The sequence below is a fragment of the Hoplias malabaricus genome, chromosome X2 (genome assembly GCF_029633855.1).
Source record: "Hoplias malabaricus isolate fHopMal1 chromosome X2, fHopMal1.hap1, whole genome shotgun sequence".
NCBI lineage: Eukaryota > Metazoa > Chordata > Actinopteri > Characiformes > Erythrinidae > Hoplias > Hoplias malabaricus.
The window spans coordinates 18,054,094-18,079,453 of NC_089819.1; the positions used below are offsets into that span (position 1 = coordinate 18,054,094).

Below are 25,360 nucleotides of genomic sequence, written 5' to 3' on the forward strand. Positions count from 1 at the left end.
CACAATGACAAACAGCACAAATTTGGGGCTGGCCCTCCAAGAATCCACTCTAGTTCAACCCCTTAATTCAGAACATATCCGACATGCATTTAAAAACAGGTTAAGTTCCTGTTCTTTTTACAATTCTTTGAACGCCAAAGACTTATGTGCCTTTCTTAGAGCCTTGAGAAGTTTATGTCCAGCTTTAAATTTTGCATGCTATCCATTTGGCCTTTACACTTGACCTCACGATGCTCTAATCATGAATGCACAAACAATTTCCCATATTAGCCCAAAGTAACCTCCCTTAGGAAGGACACATATCCTGAGTCAGTGTAAATAGGATGCATGATACCTTGAGATAAAGATGAAGGTATGGTTATGAACCAGCTGATAAAAATGTCTTATATTTTTCAATAACTGTTTGCTTAATTAATCAAGTCTAATTATCAGGAAGTGCACTGGGTAACTTGTAGCTCAAACTCAGAAATTAAATGATAAAAGCAAGTAAAAACATCTTCAATCCCCCATATTGCCCATAGTTAATATTTTGAGATTGTCAGAATATTATTACAACCATTTATTTTAGACTATGAGGGATGCTTTGCAAGCGTTTTACTCAAGACATATCATTTGTAATAATAAACACGCTTTCAATTAATATAACACGGTTGTTAGGCCTCCAAAAGTGTTTTTGTCCTGTTCTAATACTGTAGCTACAGCGTCAGCACAACCTGCTGGACACAAGAGCAACTGAGCTGCTTTAAATGAGACAGTGATGGCGTTAAACCACACTATGATGTATTTAGTGTAAAATCAAAGCATAGCCTGCTCCACAAAAGAAACCAGAAGTCTTCCAATGTATTTGTTTTGCTGCAAACTGCCGAATAACTTCAAAAGAAATAACCCTACCTACTGTAAACATTTCTCAGAGGTAGGCATTCTGATTGACTCAGCAGTGTACCCTGCATTCAGCACAATCTTAACACTATCCAGCAAAACAAAGTAGCACCTCAGGTGTATTAACTCTGACAACACAGGGTGTTATTTAATTTTTATACTGAAATTGCATGCCTGCTTATATAAAGATGCTATGCATTTGTAATGCTTTGAAAAAGTCTCCCTGCTTCAGCCCAGTGCAATCACGAGTGAAAGTTGTATTCCTAAAAGGACACCCTTCTGTAAATCACATGCAGTGAAAATCCAGACCTATCAGTAAGTATGAAAGCATGTTTAATAAGCAATCAAAAATATATGCTTACTATTATCGACATGTACTGTACACAATACCTATGCAGTAAAACATTGTGGTTGCTTTCAAATTTGTCATCCATTGAAACTTTCTCTAGAGATCTGTAGAGCAATCTCTTCCTCATCTTAAAAATACTATAATACTATCTGAGATTGTCAAGTAATAGAGTACACCACACTCATTTAGTTATTTTCTGGTCAAAATGTGAAAAGTTATATTTTTTCAGTGTCACAAGAGTCATTAACAGCTACATTGTGAAAGGCGCTATATAAATTTAATTGATTATTATTATTATTATTATTATTAAATATAGCAGGTAGTGTTGCAGTCACACAGCTCCAGGGTCCTTGAGGTTGTGGGTTCAATTCCCGCTCTGGGTGACTGTCTGTGAGGAGTTTGGTGTGTTCTTCCTGTACCCGCTTGGGTTTCCTCCGGGTGCTCCGGTTTCCTCCCACAGTCCAAAAACACACGTTGGATGGTGGATTGGTGACCCAAATGTGTCAATAGGTGTGAGTGTGTGTCGCCCTGTGAATCACTGGTGCCCCCTCCAGGATAAGTGTTTACAGACAATGAATAAATGAATGAATGAATGCATTGTACTGGAAAACAATCCATTTTCTTTTATGTGATTGTCTAATTAAACTGGACTTGTGTGGCAGTTAGGTTTATTTAACAATTTACGTTTCTTTAAGAAATTTACATCAAAAACACATGATTGTTTTGTTTGTTGGTTGTTTTTTGCTTATTGCCTGTAGACTATTCCTTTATGTAAATGGCTGTTAAGGTGTGTTTTGGGTATGTGCTTCTATGACTGTTAGTGTCTCTTTGAAATAAAGCATAATGTCAGCGCCAAGAATTTTGGGGATTACAGCTGTTAATTATAGCAATAGTACTGACAGACTTAAATTTGTATTTGTATTAAAGTGCCAAAGATATTTGTTAAATAATTTATTTTTCTGACACTGAAAAATGATGTCTTGTATTTCATTTCCTCTTTCATGGGAAATAAAATATATAAAAGTGTATTCTGATGTTTGTAAAGAACTGGTTTTGTGGAAGTAAGGTGTTGATAGTCTTTGCAGTTTTTCTTTGACACTGAGCTCTCTGAGAATCAAAGATCCCACAGTATTTCCAAAAAAAAAAAAAAAAGATCCAGACTTTAGGACTGCAGGCATTTTTCATGGTGCCCCAAGCATCAAATATTCCGTGTAAGAAGGATTATCCATAAACCCGGCTGGCTTCAGATTGTTGGAACAGTCCTATCAGAGAAAGCGTCCACGACTCTCGGTCATGAACTCACTGACTCTTCCAAGCCTTGTGACCTTGAATCTCAATCGGAGCACTACCCTATGGAAATCCATTCTATGAATCCCTTGAAGATCCACTCCATTACTTTTGAGTATCAAGCGTACAACTCAAAATTACTTTTAACGGACTCAGATAACTCCATTGGGAACAGTTAAACCATCTATACCACACCGTAATTTACTGTTGTGGAGGCAGAAGTCCACCTTCTTTTTCTTCAGTCTGTGGAGGGTTTTCTTTCTGTGGTTCATCCTGGCCCTCTGACCTGTGCATGAATAGGCTTTTGCCCCTTTCCAGCATGTTCTTGTCAACCAGGCGAAAGGACTCCATGAACTCATCAATGTCTATGCTTCCATCTTTGTTTGTGTCAGTGCTGACCACCAAGTCATTGATGGCTTCTTCAGAAATCTCCATTTTCAAATAGACGCTGAGCAATTTCCATGTCTGACGGAAGTCCTCGAAAGAGATGACACCTGGGGTGAAAATACAAGATCATCAAAGAAAGCAAATACAGCCAAGAATGCTGACATAGATCCATTTAAAGTCAGGGTCCGTGATATGCTAGATAAGGTTTGGAGCCAGCACCTCTAAGATGTTTCTGTTGATGGTTTGTGATTGAACTTTAAGTTGTTGCATTTCTCAGAATTTAAGTTAAATTCAATTTATTTCATTATTTTCCTTTTTTCCCTATTGAACTCAAAGTATTTTAATGGCCACTGAGGCCACTGAGGTTAATGGAGGAAGAATATACTGAATATACTCTTTATATACTCTTCTGAAGCTAAAAAATTAACTGGTCTTCATATCTGTCCAAAGTTAATGTCTTCACTGTTAATAGATCAGACTCTGCTTACATACCTGAGTTGTCTGTGTCTACTATTCTGAAGATGGTCTCCAGAGTAGAGCGGTGTCTGTAAAGCGTCTCCAGCAACTTCTGCTCAATGTGCTGCACACAACAAATGAACAGGAAGATTATACACTAAACACAGCATGAAGAACAATGTGACAGTCCACATTTCTGCATGTGTATTATTTATGGTCAGAAAATGAGACTCATTGTGAGACTGTCCCTGAGGTGCTTGGTCTTGCAGCAGAAGCAGTGCAATTAAGCACACTGGCTTCCCTGATATATTGTTTTGACTTTTTCTCTGAAGATCCCTTGTCGTTTTGTGTTTTCTTTCTCTGAGAAAAATGATAGCGAAAGCAGAGGTTTGCCAGAGAAGACAAACTCCCTGCTTGAACAGCAATGTTTGGGTAGCTCAATTACTTATCAAGGCTATAGATCAAGGGTGTCCAAAATAGGGCCCATCAGAACAGTCCCTGAGCCCTCTCATTCCTAGCTAATGAAAGAACAGATATTTTTAACCAACTCCTGATTTTCTTTTCATTACATTTTTAATCCTTTTATTTACAAACTTTAGAGTGTATTTTTATAAGAGCCATTTGTTCAATGCAGTGAGATATGACAATGTCACTATATCAGCTGTGTAGACTTGAAGATATTGATACTTACATATGTTGTATTTGATTTTCATGTAGAAATATATAGGGAATGTTTTTTACAGTGTACTCTGTTACTGTGCAACACTGAATGCAAGCAGAATCAAGTACTGAGACTGAACATGTCAGCTTTATCAAAGCACCCCTGTAAGCATCAGTGTACCTCACAGCTGGGCTCGTTTATGGCAAGATTTCGGATCCAGTTGTGGTAGTCCAGCATGTCGTCAGCGGTGGTGGTGATGAGCTGAGTGCTTAGCATCCTCCATGGCAAGTCCAGATGAAGAACCTGACCCACGGCACTGCCCCAGTCATTCAGAGAGATGAGGCCTGAGATTGGACACACAGGACAAAAGAGTTCTGTTGTTTGGTTCCCAAAGATATAACAATCTTTGGATTACAGCAGGATTTATATCAATATAATAGTCAATTAGAGTCCACTGCTATTGTGGATTTGACTCTGAAAGTGTAATTCCATCCTTCACAGGATTTGGCTCTGTTTTAGATCCTCTTAGGCTGCCAAGGCAAAAGCACAGATTGAGATTAAAGCAGCTAATGAAATGGTAAAAAAAATCTTCTGAATTCCACAAGGTTCTGAAATCATTGTCCCCTGCTTCTCCTTATATAACAGTAGATCAAGGAGACAGTGGAGCAGTGCATGTGCAGAAGAGGTGTCTGTTACACAATGTTGACTTTTGATAGAGATATCATTCAACCAGTAAATAAATTAACAGCGATACATTTTTGTTGTTTTGACTTCAAACGTCATGTAAAATTCAATGAATGAATGATTGTGAAATTTCCATTTTTTAAAACAAAATGTTTCTTCTCATCTCTCCTTTTTCAACTTATTGCTCATGAGCAGCTCAACACAGAGTTGCAGCATGTCAAAAAACACATGTTGGTAGGTGGACTGGCGTCTCAAAAGTGTCCAGAGGTGTGAGTGTGTGTCACCCTGTGAAGGACTGATGCCCCCTCCAGGGTGTGTCCCTGCCTTGCGCCCAATGATTCCAGGACCCACCACGTCCCTGAACTGGATAAGCGGTTATAGACAATGAATAAATTAATTAATGTTTTGGCCATGTCTCTTTACCGGCAGCGTTTGGTTCTCAGGCTAAAAAACAGACTTTAGAGACAAATGCCTCCCCTAGAAACAGTTCTAGATGTTTTATTAGATCTCTGTTAAATAAATCACTGAATTGCAACTGGCCACAACCCTTAACAAGTCAGCAGTTCAGCTACATTTCCCATGCATTTAGAGGACTTTAAAGGAAAGGAAAACAATTTTTACATGGTTCATCTGATGTGGATGTATAGTATAAACTTTCACGTAGAAATTGACATTCCACATTTTAGCAGTATCACAGGTTACTTTAAGATCTACTATGCTGGAGTACAGGGCCAGAATATAAATAATCATGTCACAGTCCAATTACACAGTTTGCAAGAAAAATTAACTTAAGTGAAAGGTTAAATATAACTCATCCAGATAAACATGTGTGTAGGGTGTGTACAAATCAATTTAAACAGCATAGAGAGCACAGACATAAAAACAAATTATCACTATATTTATGTGAAAGAAAAAAAAATAAAAGACTGAACAATATTTGTATTTAAGAAGGCTATAACATTAACAGGTTTAGACATAAAAACATAGTTAAATCATTTTGGGAGGATATGCCCTTCTGATTAAGAGTTTGTGTACTGCACCTTTGTTCTCCTTGTCATATTCCTGAAAGGCACAGATGAGGTCTGACTTGTGCGCAAACAGCTGTTCTCTCAGAACTTTAAGAGCCAAGTGCTCCGTCCGTCTGACGCTAAACAGAAACAAAATGATGGAACAAAGTCAATGAGCAAATTCTTAATCAGTGCCACAATAAACTTTAATTTATTAACTTTAATTTAAGGCAAATTAGAACTCCCCTGCTTTAAACAATGACAAATGTAAGTTTAAGGTTTTATTTAATCTCTTTTCTGCTGTGAGAATGTAACACATGGCACACCTCAAAGTGAAAAATCAATGACAGTAGATCACCACCTGCAGTACAGAAGTGGAAAAGCTTCACTCTATTGTTGTGAGAAGCAGAGCCTAGCTACTAAACACTGAAAAACGCTTACAGTTTAAAAGCCAGTTTTATGGACAACAGCTAATGAAAGCTTTTTTACCATTAAACAAAATGAAATGTTCTGGTTTTATTAAAACAAGAAAATGTCCCAAAAGAAAAGTTAATTGGTCAAAAGTATGAAAATGTACTGAGACTAAAGTGCAGTTTAATGGAGGCTATGCCACTAAAATTCAAGATGAATCACGGGAGATTCCTGGTCTCTATTTCTAAGGAGAAATATCTGAGGAATTATTATTAGAGACTTAAGTCTCCTTTCCTTTCCATCTGGTCTGACCAAATAAATAATCAGTTAACAAATTCTGAAGATATGGAATGCGATACAATATACAGAAATGTATATGGATGCAAGTAAGGTTGAAAACTTAAAAACAATTAGAAATCTTAATAAAACTTAAATCATAATCTGATTGTGCTTTAAACATGTGCTATTTAAAAAACCCAGCTCTGATTACCTTTGTCTGACACTCATTTCCCGGGTCATACTATTGGCCTGGAACTGGATGAAATAAGGCACTAAATCTGGACCAAGCCTCAGGAACGCCCCCCTGTTACTGCCCACTTCATAGTAGTTAGAGGCAGAAAAAATGGTGAGGACCTGCAAACACAGCATTATCTAAGTGAAACTAGAGATACAGATTTTCATCCATTCATGGTCTGTTACTGCTTATCCAGTTCATGGTACAGTGGGTCCAGAACCTACCTGCAATCACTGGACACTAGAGTTACATGTGAGAAGCGAGTCTGTATGTCTGTATTTTTTTGCATTTTTTATGCTTTTTTTTTTAACCTATTTTAGAGATATAAATAAGGAAAGATTATTACAAAATGGGGCGTCACGGTGGTGCAGCAGGTAGTGTCGCAGTCACACAGCTCCAGGGACCTGGAGGAGTGTGGGTTCGATTCCCGCTCCGGGTGATTGACTGTGAGGAGTTGGTGTGTTCACCCCGTGTCCGCGTGGGTTTCCTCCGGGTGCTCCGGTTTCCTCCCACAGTCCAAAACACACGTTGGTAGATGGATTGGCGACTCAAAAGTGTCTGTAGGTGTGAGTGAATGTGTGTGTGTGTGTGTGTTGCCCTGTGAAGGACTGGCGCCCCCTCCAGGGTGTATTCCCGCCTTGCGCCCAATGAATTCCAGGTAGGTTCTGGACCCACCCTGACCCTGAACTGGATAAGCGCCTACAGATAATGAATGAATATTACAAAATGTCAACATGCTCTTGTTGTCACTGACTCCTATTTCTACTGTTCAATGAATTAACCCCTCTGGTTTAGAATCACAGCATTGCATGACATCATGCCTTCCACGTGAAACAAATGGGGCTAGGTACGTTAATGGTGGATTTAACTGGAGATTAGGTTTACTTTGCGGTTGTGACAGAACTCATATCCATCTTGTTTGCATTCATGGGAGCGGATTATAAGCTGCAGGTTGTGTCTATTTAAAAACTCCTCAGTCACATTAGGACCCCAGTAACAGCCGCCACCGCGGACTTCATTGGGGATGCAGCCATCTGGCATCATGGGGTCACTCCACAGCAAGTCCAGAATCTGACCATAAAATACAATTTGACAGGTCAAAATCTGAGAGAAAATGTAGGCCTAATGCAGAATAGTCAAACAAACATGGATTTTAACACAGTTCAGTCTCCTATAAAATATAACAAACCTAAACACAACAAAGAAGCGGTCTTAAGCAAACAGCCCACCTGTTTCCATTCATTGTTAATGTTGTCAAAGGCCTCCACAGAGTCTGAGTCGGATCCAGACGACATGGATGTACTGAGATGTTTGTAGGAGAGACTGAACCAAGGACGAGCCAGAGCTGCCTGTCTGCGACGGATCTCCAGCTCCTCCTCCATGGTCCGGGCCACAGTGGCCGAGAAGTCCTGCAGGGAGCGGCGCTGAAAGCTTTCTCGGGAAGGAAATTGCCTGTAATAAGTCATAGAAGCCCGTCTCCTGTTCAGTATACTGTATCTAGAGCCGGACAAATCCTCATCCATCTCAGAGTCTATTGAAGTCCGGGCAGAGTAGCTAATCCTCTTCTTTGGAGGCCTTAGAGCAGACACATACTGGAGAAGAAGAAGAAAACCCACCAGATTTTTAGCACTTTCCAAAACATAAGCATAAATTATGAAAGCATATATAAATATATCATTACAAACATATTCATCAAATATTAAATAAATGTATATTAATAAAACGTGATTTGTGAAATTTGAAAAAAGTAAGAAGGATCTGTAAATGATTTTGCACACTCGATATTTTATAAATAGCAGATTTTTTATTTTGGTTTATTTGTATTTGTTTTGTTTTTCTGTATTTTATCTGCATCAGATTACAGGATTTTCCCAAGGGCTGATGTCTGTTGAAGAATGAAATCTATGGATTAATTGGGTTTGTTTGTGTACTCACTCTGTGTCTGTCTACTCTGGCCACCAGGGCTAGGTCAGTGGTGTCTGAAATCCCTCCGTGCACTATCAAGACTTTCTGATCAATCACCGTAGCCAGTGGCAACCAGCTGAAGATCTTCTGCAGCAACTTCAAGATTTTTTTCCCGTGCATCTAAAATAAATACATAAATAAACACAAATAGTCCTCAGAAACTGATCATGTTCTTTAAATCAGTGCCTATGGTTTTTATACTGCTGAGCTATGTGCCTTTAATGTGACTTGCAATGAGGTGTTTATGCACTCTATTGTAATTTAACTCCTTATGTGGATGGACTGTTCAAAATCATGGCCAGCTAAGCCTGCTCAGAATCTTTACAGTTTAAAAATTGCTTGTGCTGGCAACTTCTAATGTATTTCATTCACAGAATCTAGCAAGAAGTGAAAAAATCGTAGAATTAAATGTAGAATTAAATTATAATTGCAGTCAAATACAACTATGCTTCTTTCATTTTCTGCATGTTTGAACCTTGCTTCTTCACTACACACAGCTTGACTACACAGGTGGACTACACACAGGTTGTGTGACTTGTTGTAGGCCCTGTACAAATAAGCATTTCATTCAAAAATACATGTGCAGAAAAATCCTCTTTATTAGTCATGTTTCTTTTATAGCAACAGTTTTTCAGAAAAGTCCTCCAGGACCTACTTGTTTAACATTATTTGGATGGGGATTGAGTAAATCTGCCCCTAATCTCTAGACTGAGTCACTCTGATTTCTACCATCTTTATTTGACCTAGAGAGGTTTGCCTGGACATTAGAAACAAAACGTATGTAAAATAAACTTGAATGGAAAAAGGAAAAAAGTCTTATCTTTGTTTACACTGGAATTAATGCTTTAAATTAAATATTAAGATTATTGTCACAAGAATAAAATATCACATTATCTCATTATTTGTCTCTTTAGACAAATAAATATCATGTATGGTTAATGTTCTGAATTGTTTTCACTGGCAGGTACATGTATGAAATTATTCTTAAAATGGCAGAAGAATGTCTCAAATGAGAGTTACTCTCAGTTTTTCAGCATCAGCTAAGTCTGATGCTGCTGCTGTGCCGTGGCATTCACCAGACCCCTTAATGAGAATAACACTTTAGTCAACAACTGTGTCACTGTGTTTATTTAAAGCCTAAGTAACAGTCAATACTGATGGAACTAAAGACGACTGATTCTCTGGGCCATAGCACTATAATGACAATGTAATCCTCTTAGTGTCAGACTGACCTGCATTTACTGTGAAAAAAACATGAGTTTGCCTGGTTAAAATGAAATGTATTACCTTTTAGGTTTTCCTAGACAGACACATGGAATATAGTTAGCTCATAATAGTGCCAATGTAGTAATAAAAATTCTGAATAAAAATTCATCTTTGTACCTACAGACCCCTCCTGCCACTAGAGGGTGCTGCTTGCAGTTTGCGTGAGCTGTTTTTGAGAAAGAGCAGTGGAATCTCTTTTATCTTTACATAAGGGTCATATCAGGTGCTCACGTACAAATGTAAACAACCTATAAGCGAATCCTAAGCTGAAGAATAATTAGGTATGTAAGAAAGTGCTGTAAAGCTGATAAAAGGCTTACCTTGTACTTGCCCAGCACTTCTTTGGTGAAACCATACCTTTAAATAGAAGCAGAGATATATTTAGAGCACTGCGCCTACACTGTATATAGGAATGTATTAATACAATGTCGTTAAATATATTATATATCTGTGTTTGTTTCCCTTTCCTGCAAATAGTAGCCTGTACTTTTCTGGAAAATCCAAACATTGCTGTGTGGACTTTCTGTGTTTACATTCAACCACAGTCAGGTCCTGATGTTGTATTGCAAACACCACCCCAACTCACAAAACACCAGAAAGTACCAAAATAATGGTATGCAGTAGTGCTGCATTGCTCAGTACTATGCAATATATTTCTAGAATATATATTTCTGTTAATTTTTAAATACCTCAGGTTTATTATGTGATCTTCATGATTTCCTCGATTAAGGTGAACTTCCCCAGGATACACCAATAAAAAGGCAAATAAAATGAGCAGAATCTCAATGGAGTCCTTGCCTCTGTCCACAAAATCTCCATTGAAAACATAAGCCTTTTCCAGTGATGGCATCCCATTCTACATATTTACAAAAAACATAATAATCAGTATTATAAATCACATTCCCAGTCCCACACCTTTATCTGGTCAAAAAAAAAAAAAAAAAAAAAAAAGGTTTGAACACAGGCGCTTTGTTTTACATTAGCTTTATACAGCTTAAGTAATTTCAGTTTGGTTTGATGTGATATGCTCTGTTCTCACAGTAGTTGTGAAAGAAACCACATGACTAAAGCATTAAATTAATTCTTCCTTTTTCTCTACAGAAGTCTTAAAAAAATATACAGTAAATGTACCCTTGTATTTTGGAAGACAAAACAGACTGAAATTAAATGGCAAATAACCAACTGAAGAAAAAGGACACAGATCTTACCTTGTAAAATATTAGTAGCAAGTCTTCTAACTGTCCGTGTAAGTCACCTAAAATTAGAATGAATTTTTATGATGCTGGAGTGCAAGAACATGATATCGAATCAATATCTACTTGAATAAAAGTACTTACCACAAATTGTAATTTCTTTGCTATGGCAAGTGGAGATTCGGTTGATATTTGGCAAAACTCTGAGCAACTTCCACGTTTCAACAAGAAGTTGAAGAACATAACGGGAATGGAGCTGCTGCTCGGTAAGAAGAAAAAACAGACACTCAAAAAGATAAACGCACTAGATTTTAGACATCTGTTCATGCAATGGTTCTTCTGAAGGTAGTTATAGTTAGTAGGTAGTTGGTTGCCCATTAAAACTGTAACAGTTTTCACTCTTCTGAGGAGGTCTACACCAGAAATTGAAAAACTGCTGGGAGGATCAGGTTGCTTTGAGCCACATAAACACTGGCAAAATAAGGTACTGTTGTCAGATGGTTAGTTGCCACACAACCTCAGCTCAAAGTTACTGGTGGGAGCATCATGACTCCAGAGAATACAATTTTCTAGAGCTGACGAATTTTGTACACTGGAGAAATGGAGCTCCATCCAGTTCTGTAAATGTGTGCATGACTAAACAACTGGATCAGCAAAGAAAGCAATGCCAGTAAATGGATAGTCTGTGTTTTTCTGAGGCATGGTCTATTGTCATTTTGTCTATGAGAGAAAAGTTACATACTAAGTCTGAAAACAAATCTTTTAGTTTAAGCACCTACTTGTTTGTTTCTGAAGGCCTCTACAAGATCAGCAGCTTGACCTGCGTCCATTGGAAAGCTTAGCCGAGGACCTGAGTAGATTTCTGGCACCTCTATATTCCTGTAGTTGAAGTATCTCTCCCACTCTGTGTCCCGGCACACCTCATTTTCCCTGAAGATGTGAGAAATCAGGTTTCCTAGGGAGTGGTACATATAACATTAGCTTACAAATGGAAAGGTTTTCAAACTCGGTCTCCCTGTACAGTTACAGTTGCCTGTAATGGATGCTGCCAATCCACATTCTGCATGCAATACGGCTTAATAAGAGTCTAAACTAGACCAGACCTGTCACTCACCGGAAACGATTGGTGCATTTTGAAATAACACTATAACCACAGTAGAACCAATTACTGAGCAGCTGAAATCCTATAACAACTAAGAAAGGGTAATTATATCACTTATATATAGTATAGCAATTTACCTCCTCAGTTCCCAAACATTTGCAGAGGTGATGCAACACAGTGGTAAATATGCACCATATTTCAACATTTCAAATTTTGTCTTTTCACTATTTTCATTTAAATTAAGGAGTTAATTTAATTGTACTTTAATTGTAATTTAATTGTAACCATTTGACTGGTTTTTAATTCTTGTTTATATTTTGAAGAGTCACAACATTTTGCAAATGAAAATGACATATTGTTGGAATTTATACCATTTATACTGAATGACACTAAAGACCACTTCACTAAAGGCTACAAGATTTCAAGGCCTGCACAGCAGGGGATCTTACGTTCACTGCTGGAGGGTGTGAAGTTGTCTACAAGGTAACCCAGAAAATTATACAACTGTGAAGAGAGAGAAGAAAAATGTTATTTTTTTTCCTGATTGCTAATACTGGCTAAGCTAATTTACAATACATTTCACATACACTATGCCTACCCATCTATCTACCATAAAATCGGTTTAATTTAATACAGGCACATGATTGTTTACTTTGATCTGGTCCTGCTGCCCGGCATACTCTATGGACTGGAAAATATTCCAAGTGTATCTGCGCCTCAACTCCATGCGAGCCACATACTGCCGGTACCAGCGCTGAATCAGAACCGCCGCTCTGATCGCTTCAGGGAGAATGGAACAGTGAATTCAGAATTGTTCATAATAAAGTATTAATTGTGATCATATTAGAGTGACTACAGTACATGTGGATTGATGCATTATGCTCACTTTAGGTCAAATTGAGTATTTTGTTTATTTTTATCATTAGAATGTAGCTACATTTTCTTTCAACAGTCTAAAGAACATACTGCAGGTCAGGACCTCAACAAGGCTGGACTTTTGCTGTAAATATTATATACAGTTTATCTAAAAATAGACTTTCTATTTCCCAGAATTCAGCTGTCAATTAGTGAGTAGTCCCTCCTTTATAATGTCTCTGATGTGACCCAGTCTCACTTACAGGCTAAAAATTATTGACCCACTAATCAGATTCAGGCTCACAGAGTGTAGCCCATAACAACATCTTGACCAATCACAAAAGGCTAGCCAAGTCCAACAGTAGGCCATGTCCTAGTTTGTCCAGGGGTAGCTGCGAAGGCCAAGAAAAAGGCTTCTGGAGGTCAATGCTTAGACTCTAATTAGTCTAGGCTGCTACAAGTGAGGGTAAAAAAAACAAGTGGAGGCAAATAGATAGAAATTGCTTACTTATAGCAGCTACACGTATGCATGAGGAGGAGGAAAACGTGATTAATCAAAATTCATTTTTAGCTACAACATATAAAAGTAGCTTGGACATTATATGATAAAAACTACATAAATCTGGCTATACCATTATAATGTTTAACACACTTAAATGCATCTAACCTATCTATTTCGCTAGTTCTAAAAACTGCACTGGGCCAAAAGCAGCATGTGCTACTATCTGAATCTTAACAGAGGACAAATCTAGGATCATATTTAATATTTGACTTATTCATACACTCATAACTGTATGTGTAAATACACACACACACAATGTTAAGGGACATTTACAGGCTGTAACCTGAAATATGCTACTGGTGTTGTTACCTTTGTCATATCTTTTATGGAAGTTACTTCCTTTTGTGACGCCACAGCCCATATCTTCTCCTGTAAAGTGAAGCATTAAATTTCATTATATAAAAAAGACCTAAACATTGCAAAGCATGAGGACTTAGCCACAAAATATATTACAAATAATCATTATTTAATACCATAAATCATTAATGTTATTTCTTTACATTTTGTACAATCAATACTAATATATTTCGGTTCATTGCCATAGCTAAATATGTTTGTTGCGAGAAATGGCAGACAAAGTTAATGTCATGTTGTTCTGGTGTGCTTTCAGATCCAGGAGCCAGTTTAATCCCAGTTCAGTTCAGCAACAGGGCAGTGTTGACACTCTGATTGGCCTCAATCCTCCTCACAGCACTGTTTATTGTATTGTCTGTATACCGGTGGGGTGAAAAACAATGTGATATTCACTTTGTTTTTCACTCTTTCACAGATATAGATTGGTGGTGTGGTGGATTGACACAGTGGTGGGAAGCTCGCAAAAGCAGGGGAAAGAAGTTGAGATTTAGTAACATGTCAAGGAGGGGTAGAAAGATGCAGTGGGATCATGGGTAGGACACCTGTCCATAATGAGGGTGAAATGTTTGTGAAAAGGTGCTCTAGAAAAAACAAAAATATGTAATAATAATACATTAAGCCATTTCCCTGCAATTTTAGTGCATGCTTTTGGTTAATCTGCTTTTAAAGTGAGTTGAGTTTAAAATATTGGGAAAAGTAAAATAAACTATAATTTCAGCACCTTATGTGTTTTAGTTTTCCCAGTATCACATGCAGGAAATTAACCGCATGTTTATTAAAACATTTAGAAGTATAGTCTTTTTTTAAATATGGCATTTTAACTGGGGTCACAGTACAACATCACTTGAAAACACTCCTTTGCAAAACAATCCTTTGAATAGGGATTCACATTCATTCAAAACAAAATCCATTCTTAGATTTAAACCCTGATGCTGTGATGTTAGAATAGAATAATTTACCTGTGGAAATACAAAAAAAAAACCTGAAACCCTGATTATTAGTTATACAAATTTTCCTGGACTAAATGTAAGTTTATTTAATTACTACATCTCCCATACAAAATGATTTAGTATGGTGTATATTAATACTATAATAAACCATTTGATTTATATGATTCTATAAAAATAATTATAATTTTAGTCTTGTAATCTATTGAGCTTCTTTTAAGAAAACTGTAGTTATTGTTTGAAAGGCTGTTAAGTTCTCATAGGCATCCTACAGATACATATGACCTCAAATCTGTACATGAAAGCCTTAAATAAGTACAAAGAATCCACAAGGAATCTCACCTGGTGGAAGTCTCCTCTCAGCAAGGAAATTCCTTGAAAGGTTGGATATTTACCTCGTACGCATGCCATGCATTCCTTATTGATCTCTAAATGTGGTTAAAACAACAAACACAACTCGTTTGGAGATGAGTCATGAAGACATGAGGGCTGCTTACTTCTTGGCAACCCCATATCCTCTGTCGGTGATCCACGGTCCTTATTACTAGCCACTGTATGTCTAAACAACAACAAAACAGGTTGTTCTTCCTAAGGCTCTACACAACTCCAGTCCCGTAGTGTGGCTTGTACTTCTTCAGCCGCAGCAGTCAGCTTAATTAAGAAAACAAGCCCCAAGGGGATTAGGGTAATAGCTTGATGCGACTACACTGAGCTTTATATAGGAAATGCCATTCTGTTAAAGGGCAGCCTTTGGCACTACTAGAGACTTATGTGATTAGCTAGGTGCACCATGATCAATTTTTGTGATTAGGATAAAACAGAATGTGCTACTGTAAGTACAGTGCCATTAATTGTGGTCACAAATTGTAAAGACATTAATATATTTTTCTGTGGATTGAACATTTTATGACTTTCATGATAATAATGGACATGTAGTTGAAGGTATGTATAACAGAAGAATTATTAAAAGTAAACACACTAGTAAACATGCTTCAACTTTCAGAAAGATTCTGTGATTTCTGCCCCTAAAAATCATCCTTCATCACCAACCACCCAAAAAAGTTAATAATAATGATATGACAATGTTTTTATATTGTGTTTTTTCAGGAACACAAAGACATTACAATTACAATGTAAAAAGCATCACAGATAACAATCAGAAAAAAAATAATAACAGTAATACACACACATTGACAACTGAACAGCACGGTTAAAAAAGTACAAATTTATTGTCCTTCACCAAATATGGGAAGGATTTATGCAATAAATGATAAAGATTTATGTATATTGTGGTTCCATGATCAGTGTACACAGTTTAAATATGTGTTTACTACATAAACACATGCTACGTTTCTGCTTCTCAAATGTAAGGCACTCTGTCTGAAAGCTGGTCCAAAGTTTTATTTACCTTGCTGCAATATATTCTCCAGTAAATATAAAATCTGTTAAAATCACACTGACACTGTGACAGTGAGGGACTTGCATACATCACCTATATAGCATTGTAAAATTGCCACTAATTATTAGAACTGTTTTTTCCCCCACAAAGTACAACTTAAACATCATGCTGGGAATTAAACCTGTTCAGTGTTTCCCATTCAGTCAGTCAATAATACTGGACTCAAAAATGGACTCATCACATGTCTGTGAAAAGAGAGAAAACAGAGGATTTTTTTTACTGGGAAACTAGAGTAAATGTTTGCTGTATATCTATGGCAACATGAAAAAAGAAGTCTGAGGGCATGTCATCAAGTTTCGAAAGACTGCCGTCACACACTTCCCTTTCAATTTCATAACAAGTGATCATCTGCTCACTTCGCAAGAAGAGGCAAAAAAGTACAGATTACTGACAACAGGACCTCACTGGGGCTTAAAGCCTCAGCATTATACTGTGAAGCAGTATAAATATGTGACACTCCCGGAAAATACATTTGGAGCTGGAATGATGTTTGTGATCCGGAACTAATCATCCATCATCAGTTCTTGTTCACACTAATGTTCTCATGGTCAAATGTTATTGAACCCTCAAAGGAATGTTACATTAAGTCTAAAGCCAACACAGAGCAGCACAGAAAAACTCCCTATTAATATCCTTTTCATGAGACCACAGTGCACACTAGTAAATAGATTGTATGACAGTAGTTATTGTAGTATGACAATGTCCTAGAGATGCAGTGGATAGTAGATTAAAAATACTATAGCAGTGATTCTCAAACTGTACATGTACTACTGGCGGGACACCATTTTTTGTGTAAATTACACAATATGATTCAGAGTTGTACTAATTCTGTTTAAAATTAATTTCTGTTGTACATTGAAAAAGAATCATGTGAGCATATGTCAATAAATATACCATGTGGTCACACCTACAAAAAAGAATATTGTCACCCCATTTTCCAAATCCCAAGAAACATTTTGCCCTGCCAGCTCCTAGATTGCAAAAGCAGGTAAGCGATGAAAATTTAGTGAAGAACTTTGTTTAGCACTTTCAAAGAGGTGAAAATACCAAGTAACATAACATTACAAAATGGATGCTCAGCCAGATCTGCGTTTAAAGCTCACTGATCTAGTCTCTTTGGCTAGACTCAGCCTTTTCACTAAAATAGTAAGTGGTAAGTGCATATTTATGTAGGCGTATCACAATAATGGCTTATCATTGGTTTGTTTACAGAAGAATGAATGCCATCAGTATTTTAACCACTTGCTCTGTTCTGTTCTCTGGTTTGCTCTGGACACTCTGTTCTGGGGCCATGATGTCGATTTGTTCATTTGTTCATTCATTGTCTGTAACCGCTTTTCCAGTTCAGGGTCGCGGTGGGTCTGGAGCCTACCCGGAATCAATGGGTGCAAGGCGGGAACACAGCCTGGAGGGGGCACCAGTCTTTCACAGGGCCACACACACACACACACACACACACACACACACACACACACATTCAGTCTCACACTCACACCTACGGACACTTTTGAGTCTCCAATCCACATATCAATGTGTTTTTGGACCATGGGAGGAAACCGGAGCACCCGGAGGAAGTCCATACAGATACAGGGAGAACACACCAAACTCCTCACAGACAGTCACCCAGAGCGGGACTTGAACCCACAACCTCCAGGACCCTGGAGTGGTGTGACTGTGACACTACCTGCTAGCTCTTTTGTTTTATTTATGTGTTATTTATTGAATATATTTAAACAATATTGATATTCCAAATCCACTGTCTGGATAATCTCAATGATTAAGTTTTTGTTAAAATGCATTGCTCTTTAAATGAGTGTAATTGCATTCATATGTCATTTTATTATCATTTTACCTGTGGCATAAACAGTTGGTTGTAAAATGACAATAATATGGTTTATTGCAATTAGTTCTGGGACAATATATTTACCACAAACAATGGCTAATGTGACAGGCCTATATGTATGCTTACCCTGTAAAAGTTTTGTGAGGTTTTTTTTTTCTGTGATGTGACTTAGAGGAGGTATTTGGAGATTTTGGTTTGATAATTGAGAACCACTGCACTAGATTACTCCTTCAACTGAGAGACACCAAGGCAGGGTGTAAACTTCACTTGAGATTGGTTACTGGGTTTAGTGTTTAAACTATATGAGACATGTGTTGTGTGCAAACAGGGATAGATGCTCTCACCTCTCTAACCACAGTTCTGTATTCCTCCGGGACAGCTGCACTCATTACTGTTGTATAGATTGTGATTCTAGACACCAGTTAAGATTTAGGTTAGTATGTGGTTTATTGATTTAAGCTTTCAAATATACCTCAATACTTATACAGTTCACTTAAAGAGCAATAATGTAGCATATGTAAACATAGGACCTCCTGCTGAACACTTTGTGTTGAGCACTATTTCTAAAAATCAATATTAAAATATTTCCTAAAATCTTAACAACAGATATTATTTAAGTTTGCAAATAAATTAATGCTGCTTCTCTGAGTTAAAATTTGTTATAGCATGTTATAAATGGTTGTTACTCTTTTTAATTGCTAAAAAGATACATCTGTATTGTAAATAACATATAGCAAATTAATTTACAGAAAAGAGACATAAATGGCACATAGTATATATATTATACCTGGGGTATTAATGAAATGTCTTTAACATTTTTTGTCAAAGTACCACAAGGATCAAACACCACAGCAGTGTTATACCCTTGTCTAAAAAGCCCTGTTCACAATAGGAGAGTCTGTCTTTTTGTTAAATGACAATGAACCACAGCTCAAATAAAAATTTAAAAATATACAGAACGAAATGAAACAAGCTAGAGTAAAATAATACAGTAGAGTTCTAGAATAAAGTAGAATAACAAACAGTAAGCAATTCATCTTTAAACATGCAGACTATGAGAAAAAATTATTAAAGCTAATTGAAAAAAGTGAGTGTTAATCTTCAGTAAATATTAATATTATACTATTCTTTTATAGCTATTTTTTATATGTAATTGATTTATTTCTTTATATGCTGAATAAGTGTAGTGTAGCGGTAAGTAATCTACGTTTATTCTTTGTAGTTAGATCACTACATGAGTCATGGGACAAAGACTTATTAGAGAACTCTGAGCTGGTTTGTCCTATGACTCCACAGACTGTTAGCTGTGTAACTGTCAACTTTTCTCAAGTCCCTTATCCTTGAGGTTATTAGTGTCATTTCAGAAGCTAATATGTCCTGAAAGAGGAAGTGGGGAAAATCTCGTATGTATAAAGAAGCTGATGCACAGGGGAAGTGAAAGCTCCAGTGAGGCACTTTACATCATCATGTGACTGAAAGACCATCTACTATATGATCACATCCCACAAATAAAACACATCTCACCTGTTACAAACAGGAACCACTGATAAAACCTGGAAGAGAGCAAGAGGTTTGTCACTGTGGGAATGACACAGGATAAAATACTATAAAACATAACAGACCCACAAGCAAACAACAGTAACCACACATGTGCTGTGAAATCAACCATAATATATAGAAAATAACCACATTTGATGGTTTTAATTATGGTTTAAAATATAATAATAATAATAATAATAATAATAATAATAATAATAATAATAATAATAATAATAATTGTCAGTTACTTTTTCTGACAATTTTCTATTTTAATTTTGATTCTGAATATTTTTTTTCACCAAGAATGTTGTACATACAAAGAATTTGTCTTGGTAAATGCACACATGTATAATATGTACCATACAAAACTAGCCTTACTTTGTTGTTTTTATATATCTTCATTAATAAATAACTTAACCATTATGTTATTTGATCACTAATACAAAGAACAACTCTGGTGATGGGGTAAGGATGAAAATATAATTGATTGAATATATCCAGGCTGAATGGTCAAGCTGGAGATTCAGTGTCCTCCAATTACAAATGCCTTTGAGGGACCAAGAGGATAAAGAACCACTGTCCAAGTGCCATGTTTGGATCTCTAGCAGAATTTAAACAAGAGGATCTTTGTTGTCACAACCATACAATGCCCCTTTAAATAAATTAAAACTGATGTGTTATCCAAATGCAGATGCTCTTTGGGGCAGAACAACAACATGGATATCACAGCCAGAAATGTCTGGCTGGTTGTATTCATTCTATATAATTTGGGTTTAATGCAGAACACTGCGATTAAGACACTCAAGACATAGAGAGAGTTTTTACCTGATAAAGAGAACGCAAGTTTATGTTATTTTGTCCCGTAGCATTCAATGCTTTCATAGCTACATCTCTAGACAAGCAAATGTAGGAAAGTGTAAGCACATACATAAATACATACTATAATGAAATACAGTCATTGCATATTAATTTAATATATTAATAGCTAAAATAACTAAAGTGCACACCTTCTGTCATCTCTTTTGGGTGTGGGCAGCCAGTGGTCATAATTTGTCTCAACAAGGTACCATCTAGAATAAAACAAAAATATTATCTCATATTAGTATCATTCATTCATCAATGAAACAGCCATTCTTACACATGCTGTTTAGAGCTGGTGCTGATTTGCTTCTGTTCAAGTAAAGGAATATACATTGTAGTTAGTTCATTCCAGACTTTAACAGATTTTGACTTTTGGATTTCTAAAGACTCAGCACTTGTTCTGCTTTGCTATGACTCACACTTCCTACTTTCAAACTTTAGCATACTGTATTAGACCAGAAGCACCTGAAAACTATTTCCTGTGCTAATAAATCCTAGATATATTAGGAAGCACCAAAGCAGTTATATAATGAGCTTTTGGACATTTTCTTGAGCATTGTTTTAGGCTGCCATACCTATACCTGAATCTGATTGATGTACATGTAGAACAACAAATTTTGATTGCTGATTCAGAAATAATAATAAGTGCAATTGCTTACTGTCCCATGACCCAGTCCAGAGCCCAAATATCAGCAGCACCACTCCTGTCCCTGGTGATAACCACACCTTCTTTTGAGTGGACGCCAGCAACAATGTAGTACACATCAGTGATGATGGGCACCTTGGAAAGTTTCATTACGGCATCATGGAAATCTGTCGCCTCCTCAAGAGTCTCCACACACAAACACAGACAGATGCTTTAGTGCAAATCATACAAAAGAAACACTTTAATACTTTGGATGGATGGATGGATGGATGGATGGATGGATGGATGGATGGATAGATGGATAGATGGATAGATGGATAGATAGATAGATAGATAGATAGATACTTTATTGATCCCCAGGGGAAATTCAAGAAATGCAGAGTATGATAAAAGGAAATTCTAAGCTAAAGACAAAGTCGAAAATTGTAATTCAGTGCACTATTGGTTAAATTTTTCTGATTTTTTGACTGCAATATTAGACACATGCCAGTTGTAGTAAAAGTCTATTATTAAAGCATATATCTGCTGGTCCTATGTCTGTTTAATGTCAGCCCTGGTGGTCTTATAATTTGAACTTCAGCACCACTGGTTTATTTACCTCTCTCACCAGCCAGCTAACAGGAGAACTCTTCAAAAGAAATGCTGAGATGACATTTTCCCACCAGTGACCTTTACCTGTAAAGAGAAAATCAAACAGTTAGATGAGCGAATGTAAAATTTGTAATGAGGTCATGTCAGAAACTGCACTTACTTCGCTGGTTCCCTGTCACGGTGAATTTGTTCGCACTTTGTCCAGTCCATAGCCCAACATAACCAGCAAACGAAGTGCCTCTGTAGGCCACCTGGAACAGACAATTCAGAGAGATATGGTTAATTTAGTAGTATTACTTGGTCAATGCAAGGTCATAATGTTGCTATCAGAGCAAAAGAATATCTACCTATTTATTGGCTTTCTTTTCTAATAAATGTATTAAAAAATGAAACCTGCCTGTAATTTGTGCCAAATATTCATAACAAATGCACTCACATACATTGTTAGAAATAATTATTTTTACATGAATAATTTCTATGTAAAAGCAGAACATTTTTCTTTTCCTTTTGCTGAAAGGTTACTGTTTTGGAGATGCAAGATTTAAGAGATGAAATTATATATATATCATCTAATGTAGAACTATAAATCAAACATATGACCATCTTTAACCTTTCCATTTTTGATGAACAGGATATCTATGGTAAGATTTCTCAAGATATCATGGGGATAGTCCAGGTTTCGACCATGGTAAATATTTCCCTTAGAGCTCTGAGCCACAATACTGGTACAAAATCTGTAAAACATAAAGGAATCAAGTCAATGAATGAAAAACTATCCCACAAACATAAAGTGGTCTGTGATCGTCAAATGTCCCAAGTAGAAGACAAATATTCTACATCTTTATATTCTCTGTATATTTTATAGAAAAGGAAAAAGTCAGGACACATTGGGCGGTAAGCAACAGAGGTTTAATAGGTGAAGTGTTCACTTATCATCTTATTGTTGACTACGAGTTGGCCTGTTTGTTTATTGTATATGGCACACAAACACACACCCCCACCCCATACATGTAACAAGTGTCCAGAGACTGAGGTATACTCAGAGAAAAACAATGTAGTGGCTTAAAATCGTAATTTGGCTGGAAACTAAATAAAGATTTTGGTGGAATTGTTCTCTAAACTGTGTACTGTAGGTGCATAATGTGAAGTATTTGGTTCATTAAAGTGCACGTGTTATGAATGTGCAATACATACGCTGAAACTTCGTAGGCAAAGTTGAGAAGAATAATGTCAGAGATGTCAGACTGATAAAATGAAGACATGCCTCTGATCTCACCGGCATATGGCTGGGGAACATACTTCTCCAGTGCTTTTACCACAGGGTGGACAGCATAATGTACCCATTTTGGAACAGTGCTACTGTAAGGAGACAAAAAAGAAATATAACATAAATATAAACTCATCTAAATTCAACTACAAGAACCATGGATTGCGTTGTCCTCTTGGGAGATTTGGGCACAGCCATGCACAGACGTTTCCATGGTTTACCACATCCCTGGTGAAAGAGATACTCTGTAGATTTTATCTGTTGTTGTTGTTGTTGTTGTTGTGTAGTTTAGTTGTGTGATAAGTCTATTTAGGTTTGTTGTGTCATTTTGTGTATTCGTACCGTGGTCATGGGTGTGTTTTAGTAAATCGTCCATTTGTATGTGTGTATTGTCCTGCTGGGTGAGGTGATCTTTTGGTAAGAAATGCTTTTAATTAATGAAAGAGAATGTTCATTAAATAAAAGCATTTCTTACCAAGTGTTATGGCTATTGCCTTCTTAAACATGAACACTATCATTAATATGATGTTAGCATAGTCTCAAAAGTCTTCTTTTTATTTTTACTCACTATTTATACTAGTTTCCATTCCTAAGTTTGATATTATTCTGCTTGCACTGATTCATCAGCTGTTCTGCTTTCTCTACTTTAACTAGTTCCTCTATCTATCACTCTCCAGCTTTATTTTTTATTGGACAAAATGGATCCAAAAAGCAAGGAGCAATGGTGTACTTCAGTTCCTGTGCTGAAACTCCATACGAGCAAAAGATTTCGATATCGGCCCACTCTGTGTCTTCTGAAATCAGGGTGCTTTTCCCCCCGTTGTAGCCTCTACTCTTGAAGGAAAGCTTTAAATTATATATTAAATCTTCGCTGTGTGGATATGACTGCATTCAGCAACATAATTAATAGTGAGGTCAGATAATGATGTTGGAAGTAATAGGTGACAAACCCCACTCAAACACTTCTCCACTTACATCTACATTTTAACCCACGCTTGACATTAACCATGATGACCTTAATATGCCCATGTGCACAGCATCATATTCCTCTTCTTCTCTGTAGAGTTTACAAGCTGTTCAAGCCCATGCACAAATAAATGCATGTGATAGGAACAGGGGCACCATTATATGATATTCACATATATGATATTCACATATTATACAATGTATCTACAAAGAGCGGGAGATGCTGTAGATCCTAAATGCATAAAGACGTTCCACTGCCGTGCTATATTACATTCACTCAGGTTGGTGCTCTACACTTTAGAAAAGCTCTACACATACTTTACCGTATTTTAAAGACTAATCTTTAAATCTGGCAAAACACAACAAAAAAACACATTCCCAAAACTAACAATAAACACAGGGGCAATAAAAAGGTACCGTGGTCACATCAGTGTCAGTGATGCATTACTCACTCGATCACTTCTGCAGCTGCCTTTCTTAAGAAATCTTTGTCAAAAATCTTGACAAGAGGCGCCCATCTCAGCTCTGCAGGGTCGTCTAGACTGATGTTGACGACAGGAGGAGAAAAACTGCTTCCACACAGTCCGACCACCGCCCAGAAGACCACTAATTTCATTATGAGATACCAACCACAGTGTGTGAGTCCTGAGCGGAGAGCTGAGTGTCTGCGGTGGCTTTAGTCGCGACTGTGTTAACCCCACAAGCAGAGATCATCTCTGTTAACTTCCTCATTGAGTAACTCAGCGAACGGGTTAGGTAGAGCACACAGTGAATCTTAAGAAGAGTCGATTCTTCTGATCTAAGACCTCGGGAATTGAGGTTCGATTCCACAGTGAATCTCTAAAGACTACCTGTTTAGCGCACTTTTGAATCTGTCCACCCAAGGCAGCACAATTTAATAGTCTCTTGGTCTCTTGTGTTTTTATGTGAGCAGCCCACATTTGGGCTTGTCCACACAAACACCAAACCTGTCCACTCTGGGTGAGCCAAAACTCAGTCTGCACACTGGACGTAGTGGACAGCTGTAGAAGCCATACATATATAATTCATTAAACCAGACCTGCTATAAAATGCCTGTTGGGAAAATGTAATCTTCAACAACATATATAAATTAGTAGATTTTGTTTACTTTGAATGAAGCCAAGTAACCTAAAATCCGTAAGAAAGGAAGAAATCATTTTACCCATTTTACACACAAAATTAACTACGAAAAAATTCTAAAGGTATTCTTCATAAGGTTTATTAGAAACAGTATGACATTTTTTACTAGATGCCCGTCACCACTGTTTATATAAATTGGGTTAATGAG

General features: G+C 37.0%; 2 protein-coding genes across 3 annotated transcripts; both read right to left on the reverse strand.

Moving 5' to 3' along the window:
* Positions 1-1,105: 1,105 nt before the first annotated feature.
* LOC136676790 (serine/threonine-protein phosphatase with EF-hands 2-like) lies at positions 1,106-13,939 on the reverse strand. Its single transcript, XM_066654015.1, has 16 exons — positions 13,888-13,939; positions 12,814-12,941; positions 12,611-12,665; positions 11,839-12,014; positions 11,204-11,318; positions 11,075-11,121; positions 10,556-10,722; positions 10,187-10,223; positions 8,571-8,720; positions 7,865-8,227; positions 7,521-7,706; positions 6,612-6,754; positions 5,744-5,850; positions 4,200-4,363; positions 3,395-3,482; positions 1,106-3,009 (listed from the first exon to the last, which is right to left on the reverse strand). Exons 1-16 carry the CDS (start codon positions 13,937-13,939, stop codon positions 2,717-2,719), a joined length of 2,271 nt encoding a protein of 756 aa, XP_066510112.1. The 3' UTR covers positions 1,106-2,716.
* A 1,237-nt stretch (positions 13,940-15,176) lies between these two features.
* Positions 15,177-24,789, reverse strand: LOC136676848 (N-acylethanolamine-hydrolyzing acid amidase-like). Of its 2 annotated transcripts, XM_066654108.1 has the most exons (11): positions 24,504-24,789; positions 23,013-23,177; positions 22,429-22,552; positions 21,979-22,069; positions 21,826-21,902; positions 21,241-21,413; positions 20,728-20,790; positions 20,546-20,612; positions 19,706-19,734; positions 18,526-18,592; positions 15,758-16,523 (listed from the first exon to the last, which is right to left on the reverse strand). In XM_066654108.1, the coding sequence occupies exons 1-11, from the start codon at positions 24,665-24,667 to the stop codon at positions 16,482-16,484; spliced, it is 1,062 nt and encodes a 353-aa protein (XP_066510205.1). In that variant the 5' UTR covers positions 24,668-24,789; the 3' UTR covers positions 15,758-16,481. The 2 variants fall into 2 exon arrangements, with proteins under 2 accessions (XP_066510206.1, XP_066510205.1); XM_066654109.1 differs by lacking the exon at positions 18,526-18,592 and having other exon boundaries at positions 15,177-16,523.
* Positions 24,790-25,360: the final 571 nt, after the last annotated feature.

Bases quoted from the DNA above. Each gene is read 5' to 3' on its own strand.
- LOC136676790 (XM_066654015.1), bottom strand. From the start codon at position 13,939: ATGGGCTGTGGCGTCACAAAAGGAAGTAACTTCCATAAAAGATATGAC. The intron at 10,224-10,555 runs GTATTTAAAAAT...TTCTATTTAAAG, and splicing joins GATCACATAATAAACCTGAG to GTATGGTTTCACCAAAGAAG. The intron at 8,228-8,570 runs GTGAGTACACAA...CTTCTTCTCCAG, and splicing joins CCAGAGTAGACAGACACAGA to TATGTGTCTGCTCTAAGGCC.
- LOC136676848 (XM_066654108.1), bottom strand. From the start codon at position 24,667: ATGAAATTAGTGGTCTTCTGGGCGGTGGTCGGACTGTGTGGAAGCAGT. The intron at 21,903-21,978 runs GTAAGTGCAGTT...TTCTCTTTACAG, and splicing joins CGTGACAGGGAACCAGCGAA to GTAAAGGTCACTGGTGGGAA. The intron at 21,414-21,825 runs GTAAATAAACCA...TTGTGTGTGGAG, and splicing joins TTAGCTGGCTGGTGAGAGAG to ACTCTTGAGGAGGCGACAGA.